Below are 23,096 nucleotides of genomic sequence, written 5' to 3'. Positions count from 1 at the left end.
TTCAGGTGAGGGTGACAGCAGTGACAGAAGACAGAACAGTGGCAGGGAGGAGATACCAAATGTACTTGGTCCGATTAACAGCAAGAGGTATTGGAGAAAGGCCAGGACTGAAGTTCTCAGTTTGAGCGGTGTGACAGCAGTAACAGCAAGGAGTAAATTCATAAATGGGGGTGTGTGTTTTTTTAAACCGAGTCATTTTGCTGTTTAAAACAAATTCTGCCCAAGTCAACAATGTCTGTTCATCTGTCATATTACTGTTTATAACTGCTTTTATAACATTTAGAAATTATAGTTTATTTTTAAGTAGTATGAAAAATGAGGTGTTCTTAATTTAAGTGGAAGAATCCATTTTAGAGATTAAGAATCTTTATCTGATGACACTTCAGAATACTCCTTAATTGTTCTCATAATACAAGATGTAGGCAAATCATTTCCAAAAGGCAAAAGATCATCTCTACAGAGTTAATGCTTTGTAAACAGTAAAAACAAGTACAAGAAAAAACATTAAATAAAAGATTTTGCTTTTATTTAAAATAAAATGTATTTTATACAGTCTTTAAACCATGGATTATTGGACAATATTGGTAATCCATCCCTCCCTGGCACCCTTTTGGGCTACATGAGCTAGGAATTTTCTGACTAGCACCAATGCAGATTGTAACAGCGCAACAGACTAGAACATGGCCAGCCCAGGCATTAGAGTTAAGGACATTGTGGCAAATCATGACTATAATGGAAGTCATTCTTAATTTAGCAGATATTAAAACTGCACATTATATTTTTAAAAGCATTTAATTAATGCAAAGATGCTATATTAAGTAATCCATTTGCTAGCTGTGAGTAGTTTAAAAAAAACTGTACAATTTTATAAAATTTGTGTTTGTACATTAGTTACACAAAATGCATACTTCATAGACCTTTTACTTCATATTGTAATGCAAAAGTTGCATATTTTAGGCAGATAGTGAATATGCTGGTGAATACTAAAAGTGTTGTAATACAATATGGTGTAAAAATAGAAACAGAACAATATACAAACATGCTTATTCAAGGACAAAAATAAACCAAGCATAACAGACTAATAGAATTTTCCTCCAAGGTCAAACAATGACATTAAATATCAGGCATCATTTGCAGACCTGATTTATTTGGGAAGGTGGAGAGGAGAATTAAATGGCTACCAGAAGTAGGATATTTCTTAAAACACAAAATCAAATTAAACATACATTAAAACACATGCATTAAACATGATAAATAGACTTCATATAGTTTAAGCCCTGGATAGCTTTAAAGTAGATGGCTTGAGTTTCTTAGTTTGCTAGCTTAAAATCAGTGATATTTTGTTCCTGGCTTGCCCACTACTTTCGTTTTCAATTCATGGCCCTAAGGAATGTGTGCCATATTCAAGTCCATATACTGCATCATGATAGATTATAGTGCTTATTAGTGCACATATTAATTGGTCTGGTAAGGCAAAAAAGTTTTCATGATAAAATGATAAGTTTCAAGCTTACTTTATCAAGCAGCATATTACAAACAACAGCTCTCAAAGTTAAATATTGTTATGGCCATGGAGTTCCGTTACACAGCATTTTAATTCACACCCAACCACTGGTAAGTTTGTAGAACATCTCTTCATCTAAACTCTCATTTTGGTCTTTTGCACGTGTAGAGAGAAATATGTAGCCACCAATGAATTCATGAACCACTTTGCAATCTACTTCAGTGCAAATGAAGGACAATCGTACTTCATCTGCAAACTCTACAGTGACCTGGAACAGAGACAAAGAGCTATCAGTCCCAGGAAAACTTCAGATGGCTGGGTCCAGGCAGAGCTACTGAGCTGTTCAGGGTCTGCCCTAACACAAAATACTTGCTGATCCCCAAATATTCTTTTTAAATCCTAAACTAATAATACTTTCAAGTAAAAAAGAGTAAGTGAAGTTTACTGGCCCTTCCCCCTCACTCCTTTTAGTTTTCATGTTCTGAAAAGGAAGACTGAATGCAAGAGGTTAAGGCCATCAAGTTCCAAAAAGGTCTCTGGTGGTTCAATTAATGAGAATGCCTCTCTTCCAGCCCTGGGAGAAAATCTACTTCCTGTGTTTAATTTAATATTTGCTTTAGATATTTAACCTTTAGGTATCATGTTCAAATATAGCTTGTAGTCTCCAGTTATCCACAGGGGATACATTCCAAGACCCCAAGTGGATGTCTAAAACAGCAGATAGTACCAAACCCCATATATATTGTTGTTTCCTATACATGCATATACCTATAATACTTTAATTTATAAATTAGGCACAGTAAGAGATTAACAGCTAGGAACAAAATAGAACAATTATAAAAATATACTATAATGGAAATCATGAATGTGTTGCCTCTCTGAAACATCTTACTGTACTGCACTCACCCCGCTGCTGCTTGTGATGATGTGAGATGATAGTGACTGCGTGGTGAGAGGAAGTGAGGTGAGGGTTGTAAGCACTGTGATGCAGCATTAGGCTATTACTGTCCTAACAAGTCAGAATGGTGGTTGACTGTGAGGAACTAAAACCATGGGTAAGGGGGGGGACACTACTGTATTTCAGAAATAAGAGATTCAATGAAGTAGTAGGATGATTTATTTGAAATGATATTCATGTACTGGAAAGCTAGAGACAGCATGAGATGTAGATTATCAGGCTTTAGACACCTAGATTATGAATTTGAATCCTGATTGTATTACAGTGTGGGTCATGGATGATAATGGCTCTCAGGCCTCTAAAGCTTAGCATCCTCATCTCCCCCTCATAAGGCTGTAATGAGGTTTAGAAATAGGATGCAAATGTAGAATATCTGACATCATGCCTGGCACAGAGTAGACTTCCAATAAACAGTAGCTGCTATTGTGAGTGGAAGGGATTTATCCATTATAGAAAGACAACCTTAAAGAACAGGCAGTATTTTAAGGAGACTATTATGTTCTTATAATTTTAGTAACTGGGCTAGTTACAAAATAGGCAAGTATAAGTGGGAAATTAAAAATCGACCATGTTTTTTTTTTACATGTTAAGAAGCAATGGTACAAATAATCTTCAGTATTCACCTTTTTCTTAATTTACTGATTTTTTAACAGAAGGACACACAGATGTATGCAAGGAATACTGTTATAGCTTACCATTTTGATTTCCCAGTTTACATTCCACTGTTTCATGTTACTGAAACGCCATGTTTTAATCGCATCTCCTGTGCCGGCGTCCATCCTTATCAGTCTGTTGTACGCAATCCCAATAAGTTCTTCTTTTTTGCCCCCTTGGAACCTACAGCATCAAAAACATAATAAATGTTGACAAACATGGTAGGGGGTGGGCATGTTGGTCTGTTTTTTTTCCTACAAGAGATGTGCTCTTTACAGATAGTGCTGTTTTTATGAGTAAACAAACACAATCCATTTTGAATTTTTACACAAATAGTACAAGTATAGAAAATACATTCCAACATTCTTTAAATTTTATGGTAAACAGATTAATGGATCTTAGTATGTAGTTTTAAATGTTTAATTTCAAATTACATGAAGTAGATTAAGTAAAAAGGCATGGATTCAGGATCACATACAGGTACACAGGAAAAACACTGACCTTGCAATGAAGTGTGTGATGCCGAATTCTGGTAGCGACTGCCATGCTTGGATAAACCTCATCTTGGCTTCAATGAGACTCATCTGAGCTACATTTTGATGGGCCTCCAAGATTCTTGCTGTTATCTAAACATGATTAAACATCACTTTTACTATTAGACATTATTCTCTCATGGTAGAATCAAGACAAAAATTTTAACATAAAAAAATTATGTGCCCCATCCCAAAACATATATTACAAGAGTTGGAATGAGAAAACATCTGAAGCTACATTTTGGGCATTTTAGTAAAATAATGACTCTTCAAAATAAACCTTGATGTATTTCTTCTTAATTTCAGTTTCCAAATAATCACAAAACAAAAAGTACTAGTAGGAGACATAATTGCCCCTTTTGAGACATACTCCAAATGCACACATATGTGATATTATTATAAAACAGCATGTTCTAATCTTCATATATATGTGATGAGTCTTGAATTTAGCACCAAGATATACGATTAGAATGACCTGGAATACAAGTTTCTAGCAGGAATTTTTTTTAGCAGTTTAAAGTACTTGCAAATCACCGTAATAATTTTTCCTAAAGGAATTATTAGAGAAGTTAATTTTTAATTTAAATTACACTCACTTTGGGATAACTACTCCCACAAGGAGTGAAATGAAATTAATCTGTGAGGAGAGATTGGTAGCTAGGGCTTTAAATATTTTCTTTTTCTTTTTTTGGTAAATATGAAGAACTTACCAAATCTCTTATATAGCCTGGCTGTAGATGGCAATGCGAGGAAAGAAAAAGGAAGCAAGAAAGAAAAAAAGGCAATCAGAAAAAATGGCAATGAAGCAAAGAAAAAGTTGCGGTAACCTGCAAACCAAAATTCTGGCCAAACTCCATGCAAAAAATCACTTCAGATGGAAACTGAGCAAAGGAAATGCAAGCATGAAAATGAAAACAAGGAAGCAGCAACTACTTCTCATTCACGATACTGAGAAACACGCTGTGTTATTTTTAAATCATTAAAGTTTTACTGTAATTATGGGTAGAAATCTGTAGGTTGAAAATAAAAAGAGCAAATACCCCAGTCCCCCTCATGTACCAGTTTTTACTGGTCAGGATAAAGCCAGTAAAGCCAGTATTTTAGTAGCAAAATAAAAATTAATATTCAGAAGCCTTTAATGTTGTCTCAGAGTGGGTCAGATAATATGATCCATGCATTGCTTTTCAGAAATAAGCTGAAGGCATAAAGTAAGTAGAGTGATGATACTATTTCTTTATTTACATAAGGAAAGCAAGCCCTTCAATTACCATCTGTTTTTTGCATCCTTTTTCCTGGAAGGGAAAATAAAGAGATGCCATACACTGCACTAGCAATAGTGGCCGTAAGTATATTAGTCCATTTCAATTTGGATTAACATGGGTAAAATTAGAAAAACTCTCTTCTTTAAAATGTAAAAATCCAGTTTGGAAGCCATACTCATGTAAAAATATCCATATCAAGTTTAAGTATACATAGTTTTAGGGAATTTTAAAGTAAATTAAATATAACAAAAGCTTACACACCTCTGAAACTTAAAGACAAATACTTGGAGGCCCAAAGGAAATCCATGAGCTTTTTGCCCTGCTAGGGACAAATGAGCCCACGGTTTGTGCACAGCCCCTACCTGACTCCTGAATGCCACTGGATTACACTGTTTAACAGAAAAGTCCTGAACGCCATGTCCAAAATGTCGTACAGTGCCTGACATACAGTAACAACTAAACCTGCCGATCAGCACTTACTGGGTATTAGGGCAATATCTGCTGGCAACAATACCTTCTCTCTCTACTTTCTGGCAACAACCTATAATTCCATTAAGGAAAAGAAGATAAAAAAAAATGTGCATTTGGTAAGATGCCCAAGTGGAAGACAGGCAAGAAGGACCCTTAACCATGGACCAGACATACTGCCATCCACCAGTTATAGACCAACGTTCACTGTCTTTGTCTTCAAGAGAATTTTCAGTTGACAATCTAGTTGAGATCTCAGGGAAAAAACTACCTTTTAAAAGTGAAAGTTATTTGGGGAGGATGGTAGGGAATAGGGGGAAAAAGGGGCATTACGATTAGCACACATAATGTAGGGGGTGGGATGGGGAAGGCTGTACAACACAGAGAAGACAAGTAGTGACTCTACAGTATCTTACTATGCTGATGGACAGTGACTGTAATGGGGAATGTGGGGGGACTTGATGATGGGAGAGTTTAGTAAACATAATGTTGCTCATGTAATTGTAAATTAATGATACCAAAAACAAAAGAAAAAAGCCTTTTGGATTTGGAAAAAAAAAAGTGAAAGCTACTGCTTTAAAAGCTTCTGACAAAACAATTCAATGACTATCTCTGACAGCTGAACCAACATTTGGCAGTCTTCACAATTAATTATACTCTTACCATCTTTTTTCCTGACACCTGATAGTAAAATGACAGGATTGCTAGGATTTGAATTATCCACTGCCTTTGAAAGCAAATCCACTTTTAGAAACAAGTTTCTTTTCAAATAATTTTTAAATGAAATCAGAATAAAATAATGAAATTAGTACTTGATTCACTTTCCCTTTTTAACTTACAATCTACATTCCACAAAGCTCCCTGGGGCAGCATTTCCTCCATTCCTTAGTACTCCCACATCATATGACTGTGGGATAAACAAGCTCCATGTAACTTACACAACCTCTGAAACTTAAAGACAAATACTTGGTGACTAAAACATCCGAACATTTCTAGCCAGGTCATTTCAGACCCATATGATAAATATTGTATTTGAAGTTAAGACCTAACAGTAGTAAGTGTTTCTGGGTATTTCATTGGCCCTTTTCAGAAGTGTTTAAAAATTATTCTTTAAGAAAGATAAGAATGAAACTAGATAAAAATGAAATATTTATTTTAAAGGTCTTCTCCCCCGATCCCCCGCCCCCCCCACCCCCGAAGACTGCAGCTTTTTCCTTTTATGGCATGATGTTTGGTGTAGAAAATACTGGGGGCTAGCTATCTCAAGTGAAATTACCCTGCAAAGAACCTTTTACGTTGTACAAAAGAACCATTTTCCTAAATAGCAATTCCTTTTATGGTATTAATTTCCAGAAAAGGAATTCTAAATAGTATGAACAAAAGCAGTGAATTACAATGAAAATTCTCCAAACTTTGTCACATTACACAAATCTCAGTTAGGTTTTCAGTGTTTAATGCTAAGAATAGACAATGTTCAAATGTAGACTGTTTCTACCCTTGTAACAAAGCTGGAAAAAACAATTTCAACACCAAGAGTCACTATAGATTTTGTTGAGAAATGCTGGCTGTGCTTTATATCATACTTAATTTAATTATACAAGGAATAAAACTGCATGAAATAAAGAACACAAAGCATTAAGACCATATTCAACTCCGTGAAAGAACATCCTGTTAAGAGTGATTTCTCTAGGGTGTTTAGAATAAATATGCTCCCAACTATTTCACCTCATTATCTGTCCTATTAAAATGATAGGGTTTTTTTTTTAATGACCAATTTAAACTGAAGGCTATTTATTGCCTATGTTATATTCTAACCACCTAATATGAAATTAAGACTACCAATTCAGACTGAAAAACTTAAAAGAGAAGACTGAAAGTATATATATCATAAACAAACCAGCAGAAAATAGTAGAAGTAAAATGAATGAGGTACCTGCTTGTTCTTGTACTTTTTTAGATAGCGAGGGGACACCAAACATTCAGGGTTTATATCAGTTGTGATCTGCTCTGGTATTAACTGAGGATCTGGGTTTAAATGCTGCATCTTCAAGAAGGAAAGAATATTCTGAACTTCTAAATTGTAAGAACTGTCTGCCATGGTTTTGCCTTTGGAGGCTAATCTGCAGGCTGCCATCCAGTGTGCATACTGTTTTTCCTGTCGAAAAGAAAAAATGAGGTATGAAACATATCACAGGATGGGCCCTGCGAGTATAAAATACAAGGATGACTGGTCAACTCATTAAGGAATTGAAGAAAATAGAGCTTACTTTTATTGGAAAACTTACATTGTCACATCGAAGCCAGATCTCATTCATGCCCTCTGCAACTGGAATCAGGAGTTTAATGTTAAATTTTTGGCCTGAAATGTTTACATCTGGGGTAACTTCACATCCTGTAATAAAAAAATTACTACAATGGTCAAATTTACTTTAAAGAAATCCCAAGCCAATACAGGCAGCCCTCATTTTATGGCATCTTAATAAACATGTCAAATTTTGCTATTAATGGGATATATAAATCAGGTAATAAATTCTTTATGTCCATAGTAATTTTGTGTGGGGCGAAGATTTTTTTACAGGGCTAAAGCAAATGATCCTAAAATTTGTATGGAACAACAAAAGATCCCAAGTAGCCAAAGCAATCTTGGGAAAGAACAAAATTGGAGGTATTATGCTCCCTGATTTCAGACTACACTAAAAATCTATAGTAATCAAAACAGTGTAATACTGGCCCAAAAAAAGACACACAGATCAATGGAACAGAATAGAAAGCCCAGAAATAAAGCGTACCTATATGGTCAATTAATCTGTGACAAAGGAGGCAATCATGTACAATGGGCACAGTCTCTTTAGTAAATGGTGGTGGGAAAACGGAGAGCTGCATGCAAGAAAAGAAGGGAGAGGGGGAGAGGGGGAGAGAGGAAGAGAGAGAGAGAGAGAGAGAAAAAAGAAAGGAAGGAAGGAAGGAAGGAAGGATGGAAGGAAGGAAGGCAGGAGAGGAGGGAGGGAGGGAGGGAAAAGAAAGAAAGACAGAAAGACAAAGACAGACAGAAAGAAAAAGAAAAAAATAAACTTGAAAAGAAAGAAAAAGAAATAAATAAACTTGAAAAGTATCAAAGATCTAAATATAAGACCTGAAACCATAAACCTCCTCTAAGAATTTACAAGCAATAAATTCCTGAAAATCAGCATTAGTAATTTTTTTCTGGACATATCTTCCCAGGCAAGGGTAACAAAAACAAAAACAAGTTGGGACTACATCAAACTTAAAAGCTTCCCGTACAGCAAAGGACACTATCAACAAAACAAAAAACCATGTATTTGTTAAGGGGTTAATACCTAAAATATATTAAAAAATTCATGCAACTCAATACCTAGAAAAACAAATAATCTGATTTTTGAAATGGGCAGAGGACCTGAATAATCATTTTTCCAAATCAGACATACAGATGACCACAGGCACATCACTAATCATCAGGGAAATCAAAACCATAATACACCTCTAAGAATTACTACTACCAAGGAAACAGTAAGTATTGGTAAAGATGTGGAGAAAAGGGAACCCTCATACATTGTTGGTAGAAATGTAAATTGATGTAGCTGCTATGGAAAACAGTACAGAGGTTTCTCAAAAAACTAAAAATACCATACGACCCAGCAATTCCATTTCTGGGAATCTACCCAAAGGAAATGAAATCATCAATTCGAAAAGATACATGACCCCTATATTTATTGCAGCATTATTTACAATAACCAAGCTATGGAAGCAAGTATCCATTGATAGATGAATGGATAAAGAAGATGTGGTACATATATACAATGGAACATATTACTAGGTCATAAAAGAGCGAAATCTTGTCATTTGTGACAACGTGGATAGATCTAGAAGGTATTATGATAAGTGAAGTAAGAGAAAGACAAATACCGTAGGATTTTTTATGTGGTATCTGAAAAAAACAAAAAACTAAAATAAACTCATAAACACAGAGAATGGGCTGTTGGTTACAGGCAGTGACAAATGGGTGAAATAGGTGAAGGGGATAAAGAGGTACAAACTTCAGATTATAAACCAGTCACAGGGATAGAAGTACAGCATAGGGAACACAGCTATTAATATTGTAATAACTTTGTATTGTGACAAGTGGTAACTACATGTATTGTGAACATTTTGATGTACAAAATATCAAATCACTATGTTCTTCTGAAACCAATACTGTATATTAACTATATTTCAATTAAAAAATTTTTTTAAAATTAAGTACACAATCCCATAATAATTAGGCCTCTTTTAAAAGAAATACCAAGAAACCAAAAAGGGAAAACAAAGTGAGTGGTAACCAAGTGCTAATGTAGGCACAGAGGCACTTCCCAGGCCACACCTCAGACAATATTCACTCCATGCCACCTCAACATGCTCAGCTTGGTGTAACCCAGTTATTTATTATTCCTCTGAAATGTTAAACACAAAGAGCCCATTCTGATCACAGTTTTCAATTCTAACTCTCTCTCCTCAGACTCTCTGAGGGACCCTATCCTGTGACCCCTTAACTTTCTCCCCATCAACGTTTTCACCTCTTCCTTCTCCCAGTCCAGCCTGGACCCCCTTCACCAGATATCACCTCCAACTCCCTAGACTCACCACTACACACACTTAGCAAAACCTTAACCCAGTTCAATTCAACCATCTATCTTTCATTCGCCTACACTCAGGGTGCTTAGTACTCTAAGAAGAGGGGGGAAAACATCACAAAATAAACAGCTTTCACTAGAAATTCATGGATTCTCAACTTCAACCTGGTCCTCAACACTTTCAGTTCATCTGTGTTTACAGACATTCTCAAGAGCATTTACATCAAATCTCAGTCTCCCTATGCCACTCACTGTTGGGGGACCTCACCTCTTATTTTCCCAAGAAAATGAAAGCCATCATAAGTGCAGCCCCCAGCTTGTGCCACAGGAGCAGGTAAACCTCGCTGCCCATAGTGGGGGAGGCAGCTCTCCCCCTAAGGCCCTCCTGTCCAGGTGGGCTTTTTCCTACCATCCCCGGAACCTTGCTGAACCATCAGAGATCCTCTCCCTCTCACAGATGCTAGATTTCTTTCTTTCTTTCTACTGTGATGTTTCCATCAGCATTTAACTTCCTGAGTCTCTCCCATCTTAAACCACAAAAGGTCTCTCCTTCCCTTTATACTTCTCTCTTTTGTTACTGCCCTTTTCTTTCCTCCTGGACATATATAAGCTTTATTAAAATGCTACTTTTTCTTATTTACTTCACAAGGACTGTACTTTGGCTTCCAAACTCAAAATCTCACTGAAACCTGCTGAATCTGTTCTTAATCAAGGCACTAACCTCTTCCATGTGGCTACATCCACCTATGGAGGCTTAACAATCTTTACCTTACTTTCCTGTAGTAGTTGACACTTTGACTACTCTGTCCTTTTTTGAAGGTTTTTTTACCTTAGCTTCCTTATTACCCCATTTCCAAGGTTTTCCTGTGCATTTTTTTTTTATTCCCTTGCAAGCTCTTCTTCCTCTCATCTGCTGTCCCTTAACCATGGGTGTTCTAGAGGGTTCTGCTCTTAGCCTTTTCATATTATGGACAGTCATTCAATGGCTACATTTATTATTAATGCTAACTGCTACCGTAACAGTATCTGTAACATGGATCTCTCCCATGGTCCAATAGTGTATCTAGAGAGAGAGATCCCACAGGCACCTCAAATTTAAAATAACCCAAAACTAAAATAATCATCTTTCTCCTCACTCAGCTTTTCTATACTCTTAATCTCAATATTCTTACCCACCCAGTTGCACAAGCAGGAAGCAAGCCCCTCCCAAGTTAATCAGCCAGTGTGTTGATTGAACTTCCTCAGTATCTACTGAATTTGCACTCTTTTCTCCATCCATAGTGATCACCTTGATTTAGATCATTATCCCTGCTCTCACACTATTCCTCTCTACGATAGCCTGCACACACGCGCACGTGCGCGCGCACACACACACACACACATGATGGATCCTGTCATTTTCATGTTAATCTTTCAGTGGTACTTCATTGCTGTCAGTTTAAAAAATAATCTCCTTAATGTTTTTATCCTCCTATTCCCCTGTTCCTTCTGCTATTACCTTTCATGACAGGAGGAATCAGATTCAACTACTAAGGAAGCACGAAAGCTCCTGTGGTTGGTGATGCTTTTCTCCTGGCATTTTTCCACACTGGTCTCTGCCTGGAGGGCTCTTTTACGAACTCTTCTTCCTTCCACGGATCTCAATTTTCTCTTTTGGATCTTAACTCCAACATTATTTTCCCCATGAAATCTCTCCTCATTCTCTCCACATCACTGAAGACCAACTGACCTGTTACTCACTTTTTAAAGTACTATTTATTGCCCAAATTATAATTATTATAATACTTGTATTTGGACAAAGATACCAAAGAAAAGAACACCTTACTTATTCCACAAAAAAAACTCCCCAAATAATTTCACTTACTGCTTAAAATACAGAGTTGCTTTTCCTGATTTATATTTTTAATTTTTCTAAATTAGCACACTCTTATCAACATCTTGAGGGATAAGTCTGTAATTTGTTCTTGCTCATGTCTCTATACCCAACAACAGTTTGTGGCACAGGAGTTCATTAATATTTGCTGAGCTGAATTTTTAAGGGGCCTTAGAGAGTACCTGGTCCAACACTCTCAGGATATACTGAGGTCTGGATAGGCTATTCTCTCCAAATCACAGAGCCTGTTTAGTGGGAGAGCAGAATCGAGGCCATCTGATTCGTAGGCTCATGTCACCCTCATCAGTGTGATGTGCTGGAGAAGTGCTCCACTGGGAGGACTTGGGAGAACTGGGATAAGGGTGCTTTGCGATCTGTTCTCCATACCAGGTCTTGACTTCTTAGTCATACAGAGAAGACAGGGGCCAGAGGACAGACAGATCTAGTCGCTAAATCAAGAGTGGATAGTGTGAGCTGCCCCTGGGCAGTTTACAGGAAAGCATGAAGAGAACTGGAATGGATTCTGAGAGTAAAAAATAGTGGTAGAGACCCAAAAGGTAAACTCATGGGACTTAGAGAGAAAGACACTGAGCCTAATAAAAAGTTTTAGGAAAATTACAGAATTCCAACACACAGGCAGAGCAGTCTCCTCCCCTGGACAGAGGTTTTCTATTTTTTAAAATACATGTGACTGTAAAGCAGCAGTTAAGATGACTAGTGGGCAGAACAGAGATAAGGTAGAGATTTGGACATCTTGTTAAATATACTAAAAATATCCTAATGCACAATGTAGTAAGAAAAATTAAGAAAATAAATCAGGAAAAGCAACTCTGTATTTTAAGCAGTAAGTGAAATTATTTGGGGAGTTATTTTTCTGTGGAGTAAGTGAGGGGTCCTTTTCTTTGGTATTTTTGTCCAAATACAAGTATTTTTAGTTTGAAGGGTGTATATTGCTTTACATATAATAATAAACATATATGTAAAATGTAACCCAAAGGGGAGATGGGCGGGGCTGATGGGACTAACTCCTTGAATGCTGCCTCGGAACTGGCCTGCCAAAGGAGGTGCAGCCTTCTCTCCAGTCAAGGAGCTGGGAAAACAGGGAGCTGCTGGGGCAGCTGCAGCTCCAGAGCCTGGAGCACCTTGCTTCTTGCTCAAGAGCACCTCTCCAGTCCCTGGACTCATCTGGGGGTGCAAGGCTCACATGAATGCATCTGACTGAAGTCTTAATCTCACTGGGAATGAGTCTGGAACATGTGTTTAGTTTTCTAGCCTTTACTGTAAGGGAAGGCACAGTAAAAGGAGTGTGGGACAGTGAGGAGTGCATGTACCGCATCCTCCACCAAGCACATCATGTGCCAAGGGGGCAAGCAGTGCTGGGTGAGCTCGTGGGAGAGCTGTTCTCAGGGGTACGGCTTGCCAGAGGAAGTGGTATCTCAGCTGGAAGTGAGCCAGACAGTTTTAAGTGAATAATGTATCACCACAAGAGAGTCATCAACAATCTGCAAGATCAACTAAATGCCCTCCTGAGAAATCACAGCAAGAGGCAGCAGGATGTCCTCCAGCTACAGAAGAACCAGACCAACCTAGAAAGGAAAAATTTCCTTCTACCTCAGCTGATGCACCAAGATGAAAGGTGAAGGAGCAGTGTGAAGAACTAACAGAAGTCACTGAAACATGAAATGAAGCTATAGCTCCACAGACCCAAATGGAAAAATAAAGACCAAAGCCAGCAGCTCTGAGCTCTCAGCCAGGCCATGGGGAGCAAGCCTGTGAGAGTTGCCACAAAGGAGAGGAAATATGTCCAGGAACATGAACCTCAAATACCTACCTTTAGTTCTGAGACAGCTTTGCATTTGAAAAGACAAGAGAAAACCAGTGAGAGTCAGGTTGTCAGCTCGGACCTCAGAGAGGTATCCTGGGGTTACCCCAGAAGCCAGACCAAGAGCAGACTGTTAAAGACAACAAATATGTGCAGGGAAAAGCTGCTGGGAAAGGTGAAAAGCTTTGTCAAACTCCACAGGAGTCAGCTACCTCACTGGTGAGCTGGCAAACCAAAAGGCTGGGGACTCTGAGGGGGACCAGCTGTCACCAGTGAAGGTCAGGAAGAGGAGCAGGACGCTGATGAGGAAGGGAGAAGCCAGAACACGCTGGGAGGAGACAACTACAGCATGGGTGTGAGGCGCCATCTGAAACAGCCAAGCAGGCAGCTACTGCAGAATGAGGACCTCAGTGTCCTAAAGCTGAAGGCCAGAAAGGAGACACAGACATTTACTTGACAAGTGAGAAAAGCAGAAAGACTTCAAGTAGGGACTGAACAGAGAGGTTACGATGAAGTACCCTGTTAAGTTGAATACTCAAAACTGGAAAGTCCAATAATAAAAAAAAAACCCAAACATATAAAAAAAAAGTACCCAAATGAGTAAAGAAACCCATGAAAAGCACCTTCCCCACACAAAGCGTAGTTCACTATTAGCCAGCAGACACCCCACCACCAACACTGGCCACTCCGAGGCTCTCCTCACCTCGCAGGTTCATCTGGTGAGCTGGTGTGCCGCTGGATTCTTCTTTGCTCTTATAGCAAGAGATAGATGTGTCTTTAAAGGTGCACCAATATTGTTTATAACCTTTTAGAGTCAGCTTTTTTGGCCTATGTGTCAAATAGAATTAAGAGAAAAAGTTATTTTGAAATAATTTTTATCAAGGCTATGTTCTAGCTGCAAAATTTCAGTGTGAAACGTCTGAGGCCAAGTTTTACATATGCTGAATTCAGTTCCCTTGGACCAATGTATTTTATTTAGTGTTGCTGTTACTGAATTTGCCCCTTTCTTCTCAGTCAACCTCCTTGGGAAGATCTCACCAACAGTGAGTGGACAGAGGGGGAAAAAGTAGGAGAGCCAACATTCCAGTATTTCTGTCCATTGTAGCCATCTCTATCACTAGTAGGTCACATGGAAAGGACAGGAGAAGAAAGGCGGAGAAGAAAGTCACATGGCATGACTAAAGGGAAGGAAGAGCTTCCCTCTCTGAGGGGTGTGTGTCAGTGGTGACTTTACTTGCCACTCCAAAGTCAAACACAGTCAGAGCCGTCATAACGAGAGGGGATACAGAAAGGCAAAGGTGGATGCAAAAGGTGTGTACGGGGAAAAGAGAGAGGGTAGGAAGTGAAACCTGAAATCATGCCCTTTTCTTAGAAATGTTACATATGTTGAGCTGTTATATGTTTAGCTGCAGTAAATGGTTTATTCCATTAATGCCTTGATTTCTTTTATTCCACATCACCTCCTTTCCTCTCCTCTCTCTGCCTTAATGCCTAGCTCTCTTGATTCTGTGGAATATGACTATTTAAATCTAGATAAGATGCACTGAACCTTATTATAAAATGTTCCATGAACAAATGAATAAAATCCAATTGAACCTGCAGCTCTGAACAATGGAATAACCACTGGCAACAGTTTTTATGTATTGCTTTCACCCAGAGGGGATGCCTTACACCGACATGACACTGTATGTTCCAGAATCTACATGATGCAATCTAGGTTACACAATCTTATTTTTCCCCTTAAGAAAAATAAACAGATAAAACAACTTGATGAATAGTTTAAATTTGATAAAGATGGTTATTTTCCCTCATTATAATTTAGTGTTCATCTAATTGTTAAATATTTTTAGAGATGCATTTGTCAAACTTTACAGTAAATTTCCATAATATGAACATGACTATAAAACTGACACTTATTATTCACTAATATTTACTATCCCTCCCCCTTTTGTACTTACTTGAAAACTTTAATATAGTCAGCAAGTTCAGGAATGGAAGTGATGTCACCCTAGGGAAAGAATTAAATCATTTTTTCTTAAATTTGAAACAGGTATCTGATATCAAGAACCAGCATATGCAGTAAAAAGACAAAATTACATAAAAGTACAGACTATAAAGGTTTTAAAGGTATAATCATTACATGGTCATATAGTAAAAAGGCATTTTCAAATGGCATAAAAAGCTAACAAGAATTTGATCAAAATTACAGTTTATATAACCCATAAGAACATACTATTGATTCTAATACAGCTAAAACTATTTGTTGCTGCATATGGAAATTGAATAAATCATAGTAGCTCTAAGATAAGCATTTTTTCCATAATAACTAATTCCTAAGGTAACTAATTCCTTACCAAACTTAACATTTAAATTTTTTCCTGAAATCTGTTTTTCTCTTCTTTTTGAAATGTTTTAAATTTGGACATCACTACATGGATTTTGCCATGACTTGAGATAGGTAAAAAGATTCACCTTACCAATATTGTTGATGTTTTACCCCCTTCCAGAGTAATCTCCAGGTCTGAAAGGGCAGCATCAACTTCATCAACTTCTTTGTCACTATTGTTCAAATGATTCTCTGATGTCATGATTGACAGCTTATTGATATGATACTGAAACCAGAATAATATTTAAATGACAGTAATCTCATTTTTAATGTTTTACAGTTACAACAATCTGTTTCTGTATGGAATGCTTTTCATTACCTGATTTGAAAACATAAAAGTGACTAAGAACTAAAACAATAGGAAGATAAAGGGCACAGCATCTGAAATCAGTGTCCTAAACCTGCCAATAAATACTTATCCAAAAGAAGCAGGGTGTGTGCCCCAAAGAGCCAAAGCAATACTGAGAAGGGAGAACAAAGCTGGGGGGATTATGCTCCCTAACTTCAAGCTCTGCAAAGCCACAGTAATCGAAACAATTTGGTACTGCAACAAGAACAGACCCATTGATCAATCGAACAGAAGAGAGAGCCCTGATATAAACCCACATATACATGGTCAATTAATATACGATAAAGGAGCCATGAATATACAATGGGGAAAAAACAGCCTCTTCAACAACTGGTGTTGGCAAAACTGGACAGCTACATGTAAGAGAATGAAACTGGATTACTGTCTAACTCCATACACAAAAGTAAACTCAGAATGGATCAAAGACTTGAATGTAAGTCATGAAACCATAAAACTCTTAGAAGAAAAGTTTGGCAAAAATCTCTTGAATATAAACTTGAACAACTTTTTCCTGAACATATCTCCTTGGGCAAGGGAAATGAGCAAAAATGAACAAATGAGACTACATCAAACTAAAAAACTTCTGTACAGCAGAGGACACCATTAGCAGAACAAAAAGCCATCCTAGAGTATAGGAGAATATATTCATAAACAACTTATCTGATAAGGGTTAACATCCAAAATATATAAAGAGCTCACATGCCTCAATACCCAAAGAAACAAATGACCTGATTAAAAAATGGGCAGAGGATATGAACAGACACTTCTCCAAAGAAATTCAGATGGCCAACGGGCACATGAAAAGATGAGTCACAATGCTAATCATCAAGGAAATGCAAATTAAAACCACCATTTGTTATCACCTCACACCAGTTAGGATGGCCAACATCTGAAAGACAAGAAACAATAAATGCTGGTGAGGATGCAGTAAAAGGGGAACCCTCCTACACTGCTGGTGGGAATGTCAAAATAGTTCAACCATTGTGGAAAGCAGTATGGAGGTTCCTCAAAAAACTAAAAATAGAAATACCATTTGACCCAGCAATTCTACTCCTAGGAATTTACCCTAAGAATGAAGCAGCCCAGTTTGAAAAAGACATATACATCCCTATGTTTATTGTAGCACTATTTACAATAGCCAAGAAATGGAAACAACCTAAGTGTCCATCGGTAGATATATGGATAAAGAAGATGTGGTACATATACATGATGGAATACTATTCAGCCATAAGAAGAAAACAAATCCCACTATTTGCAACAACATGGATGGAGCTGGAGGGTATTATGCTCAGTGAAATAAGCCAGGTGTAGGAGGACAAGTATCAAATGATTTCACTCATTTATGGAGTATAAAGACAAAGCAAAACTGAAGGAAAAAAAGAGCAGCAGACTCACAGACTCCAAGAAGGGACTAGTGATTACCAAAGGGGAAGGGTTGAGGAGGGTGGGTGGGGAAGTAAAAGGGAATTAAGAGGTACTATAGGAGGGTGGGTGGGGAAGTAAAAGGGAATTAAGAGGTACTATAAGTGCAATTACAATATAGCTTGGTCACAGGGAAGGCAGAATAGCATGGAGAAGACAAGTAATGACTATAGCATCTTACTATGCTGGTACAGTGACTGCAATGGGATTGGGGGTTGAGGTCTTGATGTATCAGTGAATGTTGAACCCACAATGTTGTTCATGTGAAACCTTCATAAGAGTGTTTATCAATACTATAATAATAATAATAATAAAGAAGAAGTAGGATCTGTGGACATACATGAATGAATTCAATTTGTGGGAGGCTCCAGGACTTTGGGAGTTAATATGTCCTCTGCTGAGCACTACATGAGCAGATTTTTGTGGGTTTTTTTTCACTGCAGTATTTATTCCCTGTGTCTAGAATGGGGTCTGGAACCAATGAATACTGAAAGAACTGACAGAACCTGCAGAATTTTATAGAAATGGATTAACGTTGATTACCTTATTATTAGTATATTACCCAGCAGGGGCAAGTTAGTTATCACTATCATGCTGAAGTTACCGCTATTATGCTGAAAGCTAAAGCTCCACTTTTCTCCCAGCTTCAATTCAGTGCTGAAAACATCAGAGGGAGATGTTTATATTCTCAGTTACATAAGAATGATAAGATAGATTACCTTTATATGTGAATATACACACAAATATGCACAAATACATAAATCTGTGTGTTTGTGTGTGTGTTTAAATAAAATGAATAGTGATAAATACTCCTATATGTAGATAGAAAAATCTTTGGGTACAGAGTAGCCAGTTATGATTTTAAATAGTGATCTGATTAAAACAAGTATTAATGATTAGATTTTGATGCTAAACCTTAGGCTTTATTTATTTAAAGGTTAGAGCTTTTTTAATCAGTTACCTTTCAAAGTACTAATTTTTAACATTTTCTGAAGTATTTGTAAAGTATTCATTCACTGAATATAATCTATTCAAGGGAACTTTTAATGAACTAATCTGAGACTAATTATCAATGTTCCTCTGTATTTTAAGATATAGTGAATTATGAATAGTCTTTGGCTATACATTCAATTGTGCTGAAATGAGATCTTTAGAGTGATATACTTCCATGTTTACAAATCACAGAGAATGAGGTGGGTTAAGGTCATGGCCTCAAATGTCAAATTATATTAAAAATCATGTGGAGAGTTGGTTAAAAACAAAGGTTCTCAGGTTCAACCCCAGAGATTTTGACTTGGCAAATCTGGGGTCAGCCTGAATTTGCATCTTTACCAAGTGCCTTAAGGTGAGAGCTTATGAGTCATACTAGAGAAACCCTGGCTGTGAGTGGGAGGTCACAAACCCCAGCTCTGCTTTCAGAGGCCATGGGATAGCTGTTAAATGTCACAATACATACTTGGATTTAAATGCTTTAAAAACAAAACCAAACAGTGTTACTAACTTAACTATTTTATTTTTTATCTAAAGTTTATACTTAGATTTTGTTTCTTTGTACTGTTGTAGATTTATCTTACACACAGAATCAGAAGCCCCACAGAGAGACTAATCCCACTTATAGGCTATGTCTGAATTAAAAAATACAGATATCTTCTTGCCATACTTCAAGTGTTTCCCTCTTCTGGTACTGGATAGCTCCTTAGTGCCTTCAGGTCTGTCTCTGGGAAGGCTTCTAACAACCAAGGGGATTTTGTAGTCTAAAATTCTCTCATTAAACCTAGAGTCTAAAATGGTCCTGGAGGGCCATGTTTTCAAATTAAAATGAATGCCAGGGAGAAGGGGACTGAGGGATATTACGTTTAGTACACATGGTGTGGGGGATCATGGGGAGAACAGTGTATCACAGAGAAGGGACATAGTGGATCTCTGGCATCTTGCTGCACTGATGGACAGTGACTGCTTTGGGGTAATGGGTGGGGACTTGATAATATGGGTAAATGTAGTAACCACATTGTTTTTTCATGTGAAACCTTCATAAGAGTGTATATCAATCCTACCTTAATAAAAAATTTAAAAAATTAAATAAAATAAAATGAATGCCAGTGTTTCAATTAAATCCATAGTTCCTGAGGTGTTTTCTACTGCACCAAAATGGGAGTGAGGGGAGCTGCAGAATAATCCCATTTCTGTGAAAATATGACTGTATTTAACAAATATTTTTTGAGCACCTGCTATGTGCCAGTACTGTATGTCTGTTGGTTTTTTTAAAAAATGCATTATTTTTATAGTAAAAAGATAAAAAGAAATACTACATAGTAAAATCTGATTTTTATATATATTTTACATGTGTTATTCTTATTATTGTCATTGGCAAAACATTCACTAAGAAATTAAGAGCCTGTATTCTAAGTGAGAAAGACAGGTAGAAAGCCACAACAAATGAGGTACTTTAAAAAAAAACTGCTCCAGAATTTAACTCAAGAAATTCTTCAGACAATCTGAACCATCCAAAAACACAAACAAGATTCTTAAGTAGTTAATTAAACAAGTCTTTAGAAAATAATTAAACTAATTCATTTGTCATTAAAGATTTTCCTTGTCCGAGCCTTGTTTCAATTCCCTTCTTTCATTATGTAAACTAGAGAGAAAAGTCCTCCTAAGGGACTTTCTGAGTCTTAGGAAAGCCTTTCTAGGTACATAAAAGCATTTGGAAGATTGACAGCATTTTGATTGGTGTTCTAAGGAAAAAAGTGAACTCATTTTTATAGTGAAAGCCTTTCAATACTGAACGTCAACTTTACTCCCTATACTTAAGGAACACCAACTTTACTGGGACTTTAGCAAAACTAGAATTGCACCATAATATGAGAACACTCACCAAAGCCTCACTCAGGTATCTAAAAGTATCTAGTGTTAATCAGACCTTGGTGTCAGAAAGAATGCTGATTTGTAGCTACCACCCTAATGTTATTTTAGCAGAGGGCATAGCAGTAATGAAGTGGACAATTTCTCAAAAGCCCTACTGTAATTCTGAAGCAGGTGATATGCAAGAACCACATCTGGAAAAACAAGGGTTTAATCTGCCTGATTAGCTGCCTACTTTTAAGGATAATATGTTTACCTTCACTAGTCTCTTAACATGTTACATCTCAAACGGTATTATTTCTGCCATAATCCACTTTATAAATATTATCATCCCCAGCTATTTATAAAATTATGAAAGTAAGCTTCATTTCAGAAATCTGATTTGTAATAGATTTTATTTCCAAGGGAAGACTGGGTAGTTTTAAGCTAATCTACATCTGGGGATGGGAAGATATTTTTCTCCTATAGGATACAGAAAAACAACTATTAAGTATACTACTAAACTCTTAGATAATATAAAACATTAAACTAAATTCATACATTTATCATTAATTTGCCTTTTAAGAGTCTATTCACTTTCTACATAGCAAAAGGTAACACAACCTATCAAAATGCTACTGGAATTATTATACCACTTTACCATTTAAAAGTAACCCCCCTACCCTTCCCCTGGAAAAATCCCATTTACCAATATTCTCCTCTACCTGCAAGGCTGCAAACATCATCATTTCTTCTTCAGTACACTCAATTTCTTCCAGAAGAATAGCCCATTTGGCCTGTTCATAAAGCTGATTAATTCTGATTGCATCATACTGCAAGAGATACAATTCTTTCATAATACATGACCTTCAACATTGAAAAGTTTGAAAACTGAATATTCAATTGGAAAGCCCAAGAAAATTTTGTTATACAAAAATTTGGGGGGGGTGATTTTTATCACTATCAAATAATAAGAAAAAGATACATATACGGTTAGGCGTACCTATATATGCCCACATCTAACTTCCCATTAAAAATAACATTAAAATGTGGGAAAAGATTACTGTTCATTATTAGAAACATATTCTGTATGTTATTTCCCAGGGAAATAATCATTAGATATTAGAGTCCTTAAAAAAAGAAATCTAACTTGAAGATATTAAAAGTAGAACTAATTGTTTTTCAGTACTGTTAATGGAACTTGCTACATTAAAATATCATAATCAGAGATTAAATTATTTCCAGGAATATCTTGCTCACTATGGAAAAGCATACCCAAAGGCAGGTCCTTGGAAACAGTAATTAGGAATGCAAAGCAGAGGGTACATATATACACTTGTGGAAAAGATTTATTTAATGTTATTGAGTTCTCCATTTACTTATATTAATAAAAATCAATGGTAATGTCTAATAATACTATCCTAGAATGTTAACAAAATACATAGCCTCCTTCACAACCACCACAAATTTCTTACAATTGATATTTTACAATTGTACTACATACATTTTATTTTTGTATAAAGATTTAAGCACTTAAGCATCTAATAAAAAATGATAAACATACACATAAAATCTAAACCATAATCTAGACATAATGATACGGCAGTCGAGAGGTTTTTGCCTCCCCCATGTGATAGGGAAGCAAAAGATCCAAATCTCTGTGCCCTATGTGTTTTGTTTCTGGGGAAAAATACTCCAGATTTTTAGAGCAAATTTACACCTTATTGGAAAACCAAAGTATTTGAGTAACACAGATGATGCCAATCATTTGATAGAAAAAATATATCATAATGTTTGGCTAGTAAATAAATAGGAAGAAATGTAGAGCTAAAAAATTTTTTAAGTTTTTAATAATACATACTACAATGATATAAAAGATGAAGCAACATTTTTAGTATGTAATACAGACATCTGAACATAAATGAAAAGTTACAAAAAACTTTTCTCTTAAAGTACAGCTGCAAAGAGATATATATACAAAAAAAAAAAACTCCAAAAGCAACTTTACCAATTCTGTAGCACCAAGCTAGTGCCTTAAAAATACAAATCAACCAAAAATTCAATTAACAAAAAAAGAAAATGGGTTAGTTATGCTTCCAACCTACTAACACAGTAAACTTAATTAAAATACAGATGCCTTAGTCTAAAGCCTTGGGTTTTTAATATTATTCAAGACTTCCTATATACAAATGATGTCTTATACCTCACCAACTTCCAAAAAGCAAACATCCAAATAAAACAAATGAAAAGGGAAAAAAGAAGAGAACCCTCTATAAACCCTTGGTACCTTTGGATTCAAATCAAAAAAGCTGTAATACTTGAATCGTAGAAGCAATGCCTCATTTTCCTTCACATCTTGTTCCATAAGAGATCTTGAGGAATCAAGCCACCTGGAC

At 36.6% G+C, this 23,096-nt stretch overlaps 1 protein-coding gene across 4 annotated transcripts in view; it reads right to left on the bottom strand.

Moving 5' to 3' along the window:
* Positions 1-500: 500 nt before the first annotated feature.
* FERMT2 (FERM domain containing kindlin 2) overlaps positions 501-23,096 on the bottom strand; it is a 77,635-nt gene continuing 55,039 nt past the window's right edge. For 2 of the 4 annotated variants that reach the window (XM_017662154.3, XM_017662158.3), the window contains 12 exons: positions 22,988-23,090; positions 21,426-21,533; positions 16,180-16,314; positions 15,661-15,710; positions 14,406-14,530; positions 7,665-7,771; positions 7,313-7,534; positions 4,918-4,941; positions 4,360-4,380; positions 3,618-3,742; positions 3,158-3,299; positions 501-1,772 (listed from right to left, as the gene is read on the bottom strand). In XM_017662154.3, coding sequence (XP_017517643.1) covers positions 1,599-1,772; positions 3,158-3,299; positions 3,618-3,742; positions 4,360-4,380; positions 4,918-4,941; positions 7,313-7,534; positions 7,665-7,771; positions 14,406-14,530; positions 15,661-15,710; positions 16,180-16,314; positions 21,426-21,533; positions 22,988-23,090 — 1,336 coding nt within the window. In that variant the 3' untranslated portion in view covers positions 501-1,598. The remainder of the gene's footprint in view (positions 1,773-3,157; positions 3,300-3,617; positions 3,743-4,359; positions 4,381-4,917; positions 4,942-7,312; positions 7,535-7,664; positions 7,772-14,405; positions 14,531-15,660; positions 15,711-16,179; positions 16,315-21,425; positions 21,534-22,987; positions 23,091-23,096) is intronic. The other 2 variants (XM_017662159.3, XM_017662161.3) reach the window with 1 other exon arrangement.

This window comes from Manis javanica, chromosome 8 (genome assembly GCF_040802235.1).
Source record: "Manis javanica isolate MJ-LG chromosome 8, MJ_LKY, whole genome shotgun sequence".
Taxonomy (NCBI): Eukaryota; Metazoa; Chordata; class Mammalia; order Pholidota; family Manidae; genus Manis; species Manis javanica.
Note: the sequence above shows the minus strand (reverse complement) of the source record. Positions and strands in the feature narration are given on the sequence as shown.